At 41.9% G+C, this 12063-nt stretch overlaps 1 protein-coding gene across 2 annotated transcripts in view; it reads left to right on the top strand.

The window, feature by feature from the left end:
* Positions 1-844: 844 nt before the first annotated feature.
* ZNF622 (zinc finger protein 622) overlaps positions 845-12063 on the top strand; it is a 32582-nt gene continuing 21363 nt past the window's right edge. The window contains exons 1-4 of one of the 2 annotated variants that reach the window (XM_077492022.1): positions 845-919; positions 3145-3797; positions 5248-5511; positions 6092-6254. In XM_077492022.1, coding sequence (XP_077348148.1) covers positions 3182-3797; positions 5248-5511; positions 6092-6254 — 1043 coding nt within the window. In that variant the 5' untranslated portion in view covers positions 845-919; positions 3145-3181. The remainder of the gene's footprint in view (positions 920-3144; positions 3798-5247; positions 5512-6091; positions 6255-12063) is intronic. The other variant, XM_077492023.1, reaches the window with a different exon arrangement.

A 12063-nucleotide genomic window follows, 5' to 3' on the forward strand; every position in this document is an offset into this window, starting at 1 on the left:
CCATGGACATGTGATCAGTTATGACACTAGCCATTAATGTGTCAGTTATCAATTCCGGCATTCCAGGAATGTAATCTTTTTGAAACCATTAAATTGATGGATTTAGTTCCGCTTTATGATTTGCTGCTCAGGGGCTCTGGGCTTCAGCAAAATGGCAGCCTCCAGCAAGAAGAAACAGGAACAATTTACAGCACACACAATTTTTTGTAGCATTCTTACTAATGTAGAATGTAACTTCCTTGCTAAAGAACATTATTTTTTATCAATTTTTTTTAAGGATAAAGTTCCGCTTTAATGTTCTGACTAAAGTTTGACTTTAAGGTCTCTTTCACTTGAACGCTCTGTTCAGGTCCGCCTGTCAGTTTTTTAGGCGGACCTGAACAGACTCTTCATAGACCTCCAACCCGCTCCGATCCAAAAAAGTATGATGGAGGAAAAACCTACTTTTCCATCCGTCTGAGGATCGGATCGGGTGACGACGGACTTTGCGTTCCGTCCTCATCCGATCCCCCATAGGGGAGAGCGGCGCTCTGACAGGTCCGTCCCTGCGCAGTGTGTAGAGACAGACCTGACATCTTCCTGCTCAGCTGGGATCGATGGAGCGATCCCCCACTGAGCAGAGCAGGCTCCGTACACGGACACGTCTATGTGAAAGAGCCCTTAATCTTAATGTTTGGCGGGGAAGCAATAAACAGTCACTTTTATATATACTGACTGGAGATGGGTTTTGGACGGTTAAACGGTACTTATCAAAGCCACCAGCAGATGGCAGGCGCACCTTATAATGAATCAATTCCCCCCACCCAAGATGGTCGCCTAAGCTTCATGTTTGCATTGGGCGTGGCCGGATATAGGAAATGGTCTATTGTGAGACCGGAAAAAGGAAGTCACATACGGAAAACGTGACAGATAAGTGGCTGTAAGTATTCAATGCGTGTTGTGGGGATTTTTTTAATGATTGAAAGTGACGGATGGGGCAGAACTGGATACACTGTACACTACGTAGATAGGTGTTCAGAGCGGGCCATGGAAAGCTGCGTGATCTATTAGTACAGTACACGGATCCGTCGGTTATTATTAAACCCCCCTACCCTATACATGCGTCTGGTGGTTGCAGTCAGTAAGGTATGCATTCCTCTGATCAGGTGTGGAATAATAATTATTCCTGCTCTAGAGAAGACACGAATGGGGGAATTCATTACAGCACTCCCTATACTTCTCTGGCTCTTTCACATTGAAAGCTCCTGCATTAAATTAGAAGCAAATCTCTGCCACCCGTTTTGGTGACACATGCAGAAGATTCAGGTAGTCCTTAGCAATTCTGCTATTAAAAAGTAATTCTATTACTGCATCAGATTAAAAAATAATTGCAAGTTCATAGATAATGAAACTGTTAGTATTTAAGGTGGAAGTAATTGTAAAATATAAAGAATTATGATCAGGTGAGCTTTTAATTACAGAAAAGACATGCAATGGGGGAGATTTACTAAAACTGGAGGACTCAGAATCTGGTGCAGCTGTGCATGGTAGCCAATGGGGATGAGCTCCGGCATGTTTGCATGCAGAGCCCGCCAGGAAGTTGGCGCAGCCCTGCGCTAATCACAGGCAGTGAGACATTGCCCGATCTCTGTAGCCGCGCATTGGGGCAATGTCTCACTGCCTGTGATTAGCGCAGCGCTGTGCCGACTTCCTGGCGGCTCTGCACGTGGAGTATGCGAACACGCCGGAGCTCATCCTTAGTAGCCAATCAGCTTCTAACTTCAGCTTGTTCGAGTAAGCTTTGACAATAAAACCTGGAATCTGACTGGTTTCAATGCAGAGCTGCACCAGATTTTGCGCACTCCAGTTTTAGTAAACCCACTCCAATGTGTCTTCTGCAATAAAGTACAATTATCCACCTATTCGTAATCCTTTGCAGAATGTACACTAAGCTGGACATGTGCAGCTCTGTTTACATTCTCATACACTGGCAGTGTGCTGGGACGATTGCACTTCTGCGTCGGCCAATCGAAACTGCCAAAGATCGACACCCACAAGGACCTGGAGAGAATATGCCAGCAAGGGACCTCATGGGTGTCGGACCAATGGAACTAAGGTTCTGAGAAGTGTGGGATAGCAAGCAAACAAGCATACTCGCCTATATGGCTGCAGCTGTCCCTGGACGGCTGTAAGACTGAGAACTGTGCAATCATATGACTGCTGATGCCTCAGTTCCCAGTCTTCACTGAGCAGAAAGTGGTTGACTGTCAGCAACTGGCTCTCTGCTCTGTCACTCCAGCACTAACTGGAATGCCAGGTCAAGAAGGGGGAGAAAGCAGCTGGCTCAGCCTCTCAGTGGCATGCTGAGAGGCTGAGCCAGCTGCTGGTCCTGATGGATCCTGACATTATTGCCTGAATCCCTACAGAGCCTGGTCCAACTCTGCTTTAGCTTGCTGTTAACTGAATCTGGGTCACAGGAATAAGTGACCCAGAAGAGAAGTTTGGTCAAAAAAAGCTTTAGCTATACCTCTTGTTTAAGACCAACTGTAAGCTGTCATGCAGAGATAGATTGATTGCCTGGCCTCATTTGTCACTGGCTGTTAAGGATGCATTCTGCTCGTGGAGAAGCGTTGCAGGCAAGGGAAGAGGTGAGTATTTTTTTTTTTCTTTCCAGGTAACACCTTTTTATATATAGGCAGATGTAAGGCTAGTATTTTTTTTTTCCTGGATTGTGGCAACTTTGTAGCCTGATAGAAGTGTAATATTGTATATAAAAAATAAATTAAAAAAATAGCGTTTATTGCAGAAAGCTCTGAGTATGCTGAACATTTTTTGTGTGAATATTAGGCCTTATTCATACGAGTTGTACATAGCCGTACACACTGTATACCTGCATGGGGATGCCAATGTGTTAGTGCTTGAACATAAGGAGCCAGTCACCAGACCAAAACACTGTTATGTTTTAGCTCTGAAGCATGATTGGTGAGTGTACCCTGTTTGGGGAGTATGGGTTCCCAGGAGACACCATTACCTTGCCCTGAATTCCTCATCTTTTTATTGTTTTCATACCTCTTTATTTACTAAATAACCTAAAAAGGGGTAGGTTGTCTAGTATGAAAGAATAGTTTGCAGACATGTAGAAATCTCATGTGCTTTGTTTTCCAGCAGTACAGAGCCTTTTTGGTGACCAAGTTGTACAAAGATGGCTTCCTACACTTGCATCGCCTGCCGAGTGGCCTTTGCAGATCCTGATATTCAGAGAGCACATTACAAGACAGATTGGCACAGGTACAATCTGAAGAGGAAAGTGGCTGAGATGCCTCCAGTGACGGCAGAGAATTTCCAAGAGCGTGTCTTGGCCCAGAGGGCAGTGGTAGAAGAGCAGGGTAAAGAAACTGCCACCTACTGCACTGTATGCAGTAAAAGATTCTCTACATTCAATGCCTATGAAAACCATCTGAAGTCCAAAAAACATCTGGACTTGGAGAAAAAGGCAGCACAGGCAGTCACAAAGAAGGTTGAGATGATGAATGAAAAGAATCTGGAAAAAGGTTTGGAGGCAGAAAATGTAGACAAAGATGCCATGAATGCAGTTATTCAGCAAGCAATCAAAGCTCAGCCCTCTATGTCTCCAAAAAAGAAAGTCAGCACTGCTCAGGATAGTGACATGGCTTCTATCGCAGAAAAACAAGAGCCCAAAGTGAGACCTAGACCTGAAAAACCACCCAGATTGCAGTGGTATGAACAGCAAGCAAAGAAATTGGCATCTAAAGAGGATGAAAATGATTCTGAGTCTGTGGAAGAAGAAGAAGAAGAAGGTAATGCTGAAAACATAGGACATTTTATGCAAACTGTTACACCACCAATAAAATCGTGACCTTTTCATCGCAATCAGTTAGTATAAGGGCCATGTCAGACTAGTAATTCTGTCGCTGGTAAGAACTTACCAGTGACAGTGCCGCTATACAGGGGTAAGCATGGTTGGAAAAATATTTTGCCTATTTTCATGTGCCGGTTCATTGACAATTGAATGAGGAAGACATCACTTCCTCGCTGGCAACTTATATTTTGCAGTGAAGGAGGGACACATGGAAGTAGGTGAATTTTTTGCAAAAATGTCACTGGCACTTGCGATAAAATCGCTAGTCAGGTGACAAATACCAGGTTGATGAATCCCCAATTTTCAATACACGTATTATTATTCTTTAGAAACCGGGGTAGCAAGTAGACAACAGTTTCAACACTTTTTTTGTGACTTGTGTGTTAAGACCACTAAGTTTGTCAGTTTAAGAAAAGGAGAAACTGAATGCAGACATGCAGGGAGCATAGACTACCTTCTGAGTAATTCACTTTACGTCCAGACATTTGGGTTGATTTACTAAATATAAATATAGTGTGCACATTTTACTAAGCTCTCCAGAGCTTAGTAAATGAGGTAAAGCATCGCTTTGCAAAGAATAACCAATCACATGCAAGGAAAATAAAAATCAGCATTTTTGCTTGCACATGATTTGATGATAGAAATCAGCAGCGCTTCCCCTCTTTTTCTAAGATCCTGAGCAACTGCACTTGCAGTGTACAGTACATTTGCCTTTAGTAAATCAACCCTATTGCTGTAGTGCACTAATCTAATGCACCACTCTTTTGTAATTTGTATGTGGTTATAAATGCAGGAAGTAGCAAGGGGATGTCATAGAGCACAGGACTCAGGACGTTTATCCTACTGCCCTCCTAATAAAGCTATAAATAGGTGTGTGTGGTTACATAGGATGGCATAACAGGGGAATATAATTTTAAACCAAACTTATGTTTTGCGCTTTGCAGGGCAAAGCAACAGGTTCATTTTAATGCACATCTCTGCAGCAGCACACAGTTACTTTTCCTTTGTTCATCTGCCATCTGTTCAGCCACCTTGCAAGTTCTTAGTTTCTGTAGTTGAAGCTTATGGAAAGTTAAGGACTTCTGCACCTGCACCCCCTTTTAACTCTGCTGGGCCAATTACAATGAGCATGAGAGGCTGAGGGTTAAGTGACATGAACAAAGGATCTAGCTCCTGGCAGCTGAACGTAGTAGCAGAAGAGTAAAAGTAACTTATTGTGGAGGAGGGCATTAAAGTGGACGTGTTGCATTGCCCTGCATGGGAATGCACAGGCTGATTAGGATTTCTGAAATTAGTACATCCTCCAAGTTTAGTCAAATCTCTGAATGTTTTCTCTTCCCTTCCTTGGAATTGTACTTTATGCTTACCTTTTTTTTTTTTTTTTTCAGAATGGGAGGACATGGAATCAGAAGATGATGCGGACAGTGATGAGGGGATGGAAGCAGATTTATCTGTTGAAGGCAGTTCTGCTGCTGCTGCTGTAGCTGATAGCACTCCTCCACCTGGTGCAATCCCTGTCACAGAGTGCTTGTTCTGCTCCCATCATTCCCGCTCACTGTTGAAGAATGTTGCCCACATGACCAAAGTTCATAGCTTCTTCATTCCTGACATAGAGTATCTGCAGGATCTTCAGGGTCTCTTTAGCTACTTAGGTCAGTGTTCAGGAACCATTGTATACCAATCTATCACGCTTCACTAATCGAACTGTTGACTGGTTACTATTACCTATATACAGCTAGGGTCACTGCTAGAGTCTGTGAAGGAAATGGATAACCAAATAATATGCATAAAGCCTAACTCCAGCCAAATGTTATTACTTTTGAAAAACACAGGGAAGGATTGGAACTGGTCAGGTTTTTATTGCTGTCTAACACCCCACCAGGGAGATTTTCTCATTTCAAGTTGGGTACCTAAGGTGATTAAGAAATCTGATTTGATAGTAAGAAGGGATGGAACCTCCTGTGTCCTTGTTGCAGATATTGTAATAACCTCCTGTGTGACCCATGAGAATGGCCAGGAGAATCTTTCCTTCCATGGAAGCAGTAGTTTATGCCTGACAGAAATTCTAATCCTCCTTCCAAGGGTTCAATACTGAAAAGACAAGCTTTAGTTGTAGTTCAGCTTAAAAAGCTGTGTGAGCTGCATGGACTTTGGTGTGTCATATAACTATTTTCAGTTGTGTTCACTGTGTTGTGTTTCCTGATTTTTTTTTTTTTTTTTTTTTTTTTTTAGGTGAGAAGGTGGGTGTTGGGAAGATATGTCTCTGGTGTAACGAAAGAGGAAAGTCCTTTTACACTACAGAATCAGTTCAAGCTCACATGGTTGACAAGAGTCACTGCAGGCTCCTCACTGATGGTGACGCTGCCCTGGAGTTTGCAGACTTCTATGACTTTAGGTAAGAACAAATAACAAACTGAGACTTCTTTTAATTTTACTGATGCTTTTTCTGTTGCCTGTTCCTTTACATGGGTGAAATATAAATAGGTACAAGGAAATAGTGCGATTTAACACTATGATAGGTTTTTAAATAAAATCTTTCGATTTTTATTTTTTATTTATTTTTTCTGCAGGTCGACTGAAAGAAACCTAGCAGATTTCTTCTTCCATACTAAATGTACGAATCCCCCGCTCTGCTATTGCATTCAGACAGCTGCTGTCAGAATGCTTAACCACTTCCCGCCCAGCCTATTGTCAAATGCCATTCGTCCTTCCGGGTGGACGTCATATGATGTCCTGCCAGAACACCCCATGCACGCACTCGCGTACCTGCCCGCCCCACGGTCCACGCTGCAGTGCGATCAGTCATCGGCTGTGTCCACTGGGCGCAATCAATGACTGATCAGTGGATCGACCATCGGCTGTGTCCACTGGGCACAACCAATGACTGATTAGTGGATCGGCCCACTGCTGGTACCATGTGATCACTGTGACCAATCGCAGTAGATCACATGACAATGGTAAACAATGGATGCTTTGCTTTCATGTCTTTCATTGTATACAAATGTGTTGCTAGCTGTGATTGGTCAAAGTGATCACATGTTACAGACCGGACCAATCACAGCCCATCTCTACCATGTGATTAGCTGCTAATCACAGCTAATAACAATGCACACTGAATGAATCCGTTTCATTTAGTAAAACTGGTTAATTATACCAATAAAATTCACTGGTATAAGCATTCATAATGCGTGTAAAAACAAAAAACACTGTATTGCTCTGGTCAATATGTATTAAAAAAATTGAAAAGAAATGTAATACAAAGAAAAAAAGCTTTTTTTTTTTATTTTTTTTTTACATACTGTCACCAGTCATTGTCCATGATCACTTCTAGACCAGTTAAATCATGACTCTGTACTGCACTGTTGACAGTATTTTAAAAATAAAAAAAATTGATTTTTATTTTTTTAAGTTTTGTTCATTATACAAAAAAATTGTGACAAAAAATTAACTTAAAAAAACTCACCATGCTTCTTGCTAGCTTTTTTTTTTTTTTTTTTTTTTTTTTTGCATTGGGTGATTCTTGCATAAAAACCAATGAGCTTCTAACCCCAGCTTCAATTAAGCTTTGGTAATAAAACCTAGAAGATCACTGGTTTCTATGCAGAAGTGAGCCTGATTTTTCACTTTCCAGCTTTAGTAAATAAACCTCATTGTGTTAAGTGGGGTATGCCTGTATACCCATAGTTTGTGGACTCTATACCTTATCTACAGACTAAAGAATATACACATATTTGGATTATTTTCACCAAAGGAATCTAGCATTAGTATCACCTCTCACCCCCCCCCCCCCCCTTTTACTTACCTGAGCCCTCATTTGAACGCTGTGCACGTCCTTCCTATGGGGGGGGGGGGGGGAAGCCATGAGCGTCGGTGGGGCACCCGAGAAGAGGAGGTTTGGGGCAATTGCATTGGACAGAGCTAGTAAGAAAAAGCTATTTGTTGTTTTATTTAAAAAATAATAATTTACAGTTGCTTTAGAGAGGACCAAAAGTAAAAAAAAAAAAATGCCTGCTGCTGCAAATTGGACCTTTTTAAGTAACTTCGCAAGTCTGCCTAAATAAATTCCTGACAGGTCACAGTTTACAGCAATACGTTTTCATACAAACTACCTCTTATCAATAACCGCCCAGTACCTGCCGCATAGACAAATGATAGCGGGCTGGATCCCCTCTTGCCTGGGCCGACAATATTTGACGTCACCCAGTCTCACCGTGATCATGGTTTCCCTGGGACATGGCGCAACCCTGATCTCTGTAAAGAGCGGATGACATGGATCTTTACCTATGTGATCAGCGGTGCCCAACCACAGTAAAATTGCTTATTTACAACATTTAAAAATGTATTTTAAATTTAATTTGGGTAAAGCGTTGCATGACCTGCAATTATCATATGAAATTTCCCTGTAGGCAAGTGGTTAAAGAACAGTTCTTAAACTGCCGACGAGTCACTTTGACTAGGTTTAGAATTTTTCAGCAGTCTGTTACAGGCAAGAAGAAGAATTTGTTCTGTATTTTTTCAGTATTCAAACTGCAATATTGTAAATATTTAAGCAAGGAGGGAGGCTGCAGTAGGGGGCTGATCTGTGTTGGACTTGTGTGATCGCAGCCATGAACTGTACAGCAGGCACCAGGATTTACATAATTGTGTGTTCTGTTAGCTAGTATCTCATTCCAGGAAGTAAACGCTGAGTTGCAATTTTTTATGTCACACGGCATTTGTGCAGAAGTCTTTCAAATGCATTTTTTTTGGGAAAAAAATACGCTAAATTATTTAAAAAAACAAAAAAAAAACCTAAAACAGTAGTTAGCCCATTTTTTTTATTTTTTTTTTTCGTCCAAGTTTTGACTACCTGTTTTTATTTTATAGGCTGCTTTCACACTGGAGCGGGCAGGCGTTGATGGTAAAATGCTGTTAGTTTTAGCAGCGCTTTACCATCGCTTTAGCGGTGCCATTCGGCTGCTAGTAGGGCGCATATAACCCAGCTAGCGGCCGAGGAAGAGGTTAAATGCGCCCGTGAAGCACCGCTGCCAAATCTCATTGCATGCGCTTCGGCAGTGGTGCCCATTAATATCAATGGGCAGGAGTAGTGGAGGAGCGGTATACACCACTCCAAACGTGCTGCTTGCAGGACTTTTTTTTTTTTTTTTTTTAACATCCTGCCAGCACATCGCCTCAGTGTGAAAGCACTCTTTCACACAGAGACTGCAGGGGAGCCGTTTTTGCAGGCACTTTACAGGCGCTATTTTTAGCGCAAAAGCGGCTAAAAAAACACCCCAGTGGGAAAGGTGTCTGCCTCAACCTTGACAAGGACATGCATCTGTATTTAGCCAAAGGAATAATCCTTCCTTACTCTATCCACAATGGGGGAAAAAAATAAAAAAAAGTTTACTTTTTTACACATTTTCCTTCTTCTGTGAAGGAGCTCCTCCTAATGTTCCGTTGGCCTGGCAGTCATGCTATTAAGTATATAGTTAAAGTAGAACGTTACCTATAACAACTTGATAAATAATTATGATCTTCAGCAAGGAACATACATCCCACATTATTCTCCAACCAAAATTTGTGTGTGCTGTAAATTGTTTCTGGCATTGTTCCTGTTCCTGTTTCTTCTTGCTGGAGGCTGCCATTTTTCTGAAGCCCAGATCCCCTGAACAGCGGAAGTAAACCCATTAGTTCTTAACTGACACATTTGCTTGTGTCCTCAACCAAACTGTCAAACCATCAAATAGCTGGTGTCATAAGTGATTAAAGGTGCAGCACCATGACAGTTGCAGATCAAACAGAAGCAGCTTTCTTGGCTGTAACGGATAAGAGGGTTTAATTCCACTTTGCTGTCAGCAGATTGACCTCTACAAACTCTGTAGTGACTAAAAATAGAGAGAAACTGAGCATGTGCAGGGCAGAGTGAGACCATTTATTACTGGATTTGAAACAATATAGACACTTATTTCTAATGTTTTACATAGCTAGTTTCTACTTTAAAGTGGGGTGCCCAGCTACAAATACTGCAGCTGCTGACTTTTAATAATCGGACACTTACCTGTCCCAGGGTCCAGTGATGCGAAGGAACGAAGCCCGCCCCTCCCCCCCCCTCCCCCTCGTTCCCCGCTCCACTCGCAGCACCGTCATTCTTACTGTGGGCACCCACTGCGCTTGCGCGAGCTGCGCCGCGTGCCGTGATTCGCCGCACAGTCATCTGGGACACGTGACAGGTCCCAGATGAGTGCGGCGCCAAGGGGAAGTGATGTCAGTGCCCAGGCACTGAAGGAGGCAGACCATGAGGGACCCCCTAGCAACAGGCATTTAGAGTTTTTTTTTTTTTTTTTTTTTTTTTTTTGTTTTTTTTTTTTTTTATGAATTTTAAGATTATTTTTTTTATTTATTTATTTTTTTGGTGGCAACACCACTTTAAGTACTTTTGATTTTCCTTTGACTTTTTTGACCTGCTTAATTTTTTCCCGATTTTAGGTGATATTTAAGTCAGGAGGTCAGGGAATAACAAAGAGATAACTAGCATTGGAGGACAAATATGAAAAAAGGAAGGAGGTCAGTAATGACATTTTCCTATTTCTCACCATGACATAGACTTCAGGAAGGGTCAGACAGCTGTTCACAGATTAAAAATACTTATGACTTCTGGTATTGGAACTTTTAGTTTCTGCACCTTGATTCAGAGTCCTCTTGGTAAGGCAGGTGTTTTGCTCTACCTTTTGACTTTTCTCATTGAGCCTCGTTACTGTAAAGGCCCGTACAAACGATCTGACTTTTTGACAACAAACATGCAAATTAGCTGTTTTGGAGCAACATCCAATCGTGTGTACGCTCCATCCGACAAACTTTTTCAGTTTTCATCTGACTTTTGTTGGCTGTGCGAATGGACAAACTTTCTGGCAACAAAAGTCAGATGGAGCAAATTCTGATCATGTGTACAGAAAACCATCGGACTTTTGTACAAAGTACAAACATGCATGCTCAAACAATACAAAAGTTGACCAAAGGTGGTGGTAAAGAGCAAAAACACCACGTGATTTGGTGAAAGTTGGCTGAAAAAGTCCTGCCATGTGTATGCAATACAAGTTCATGGCCGATGCCCTTTGTACAAAAATCCACAGGAAAGTTTGTACAAAGTCTGATCATGTGTATGAGGCTTTAGGCTGGCCATACACTGTGTGAATTTTGCACCATAGCCCCATCAACACAGACAGTGCTGACAAGAATCCCTCCTAAGTATTATCTGATCCTGGTGGGAAAGGGGGGGCAGGGGTAGCCATTACCCCCTGGAGAGGACAGCGCTTATCACTAGTGGCTATAGCAGCTGCTAGCAATAATTTCAGGAAAATCCGGCAGGCTGGTTGTGCCCGAGCTGATCGATTGATCAGCTTCATTCAGTCTGCCCATTAACGATTCAAATCTCGGCCGATTCCTGCCGACCTCACTCAGTTTGAGAGAACTGGTCTGTTGGTATAGAACATTGTTTGTTTTCCTTTTACATTGGCATTGTTACAAGCTGATAAGTCAGTAGCACAGGTAGGTTACTAGAGCAAACTTTAATATTTACATTTTGCTTTAGTTTTTGTCTTTCTATTCTGAGCTGCAGTTCCTGTGCATATAACTATTCTTATCAGTATATTGATTTGTTTAGGATAAAGGACCCTCTTAACCAGAGCTGAGACTGGGAATTACAGGAGGTTTTTTTTTTTTTTTTTTTTTTTTTTTTTTGGATCATCAATGCTTTCCTCATGTAGTGAAGAGTGTTCTTTTCTAATTGGAGCCAAATGCATTAATGCTTGGAGCCATATGATATCTAAAGATTTATCTACCAGGAGGGCAGAGGAGTAGGTGTTTTTACTTCCAAGGAACTTGCTTGGGCATTGCTTCAGAGTTTCTTTTGGTGGCTGCTCAGCATCTGTGCATTCCATTATAGCTGGATAAACTGAAAAAACTCACTCATACTAGGGCCCATTTAGACAAGAAAACTGCTAACTACTAAGCCACTGTACAGGCAGATGTTTGTTTCTGTTTTTAAAATTGATAATTTTCCAGAGTATTAATGGTGACGAGTGCAGTGGTTTTACACTCTTGGGAGAGTCTGTAGATCCAAAAATCAACCCCACTAGGGTAGGTCTTGGACCACAGTATGTAAATGGCTTGCCCTTAAACTCACATTGAGAGAGGCTTACTAAAACTGTTGCACACAGAATCTG

This window comes from Lithobates pipiens, unplaced genomic scaffold (genome assembly GCF_037356315.1).
Source record: "Lithobates pipiens isolate NorthernLeopardFrog02 unplaced genomic scaffold, aLitPip1_a1.2 Scaffold_19, whole genome shotgun sequence".
NCBI lineage: Eukaryota > Metazoa > Chordata > Amphibia > Anura > Ranidae > Lithobates > Lithobates pipiens.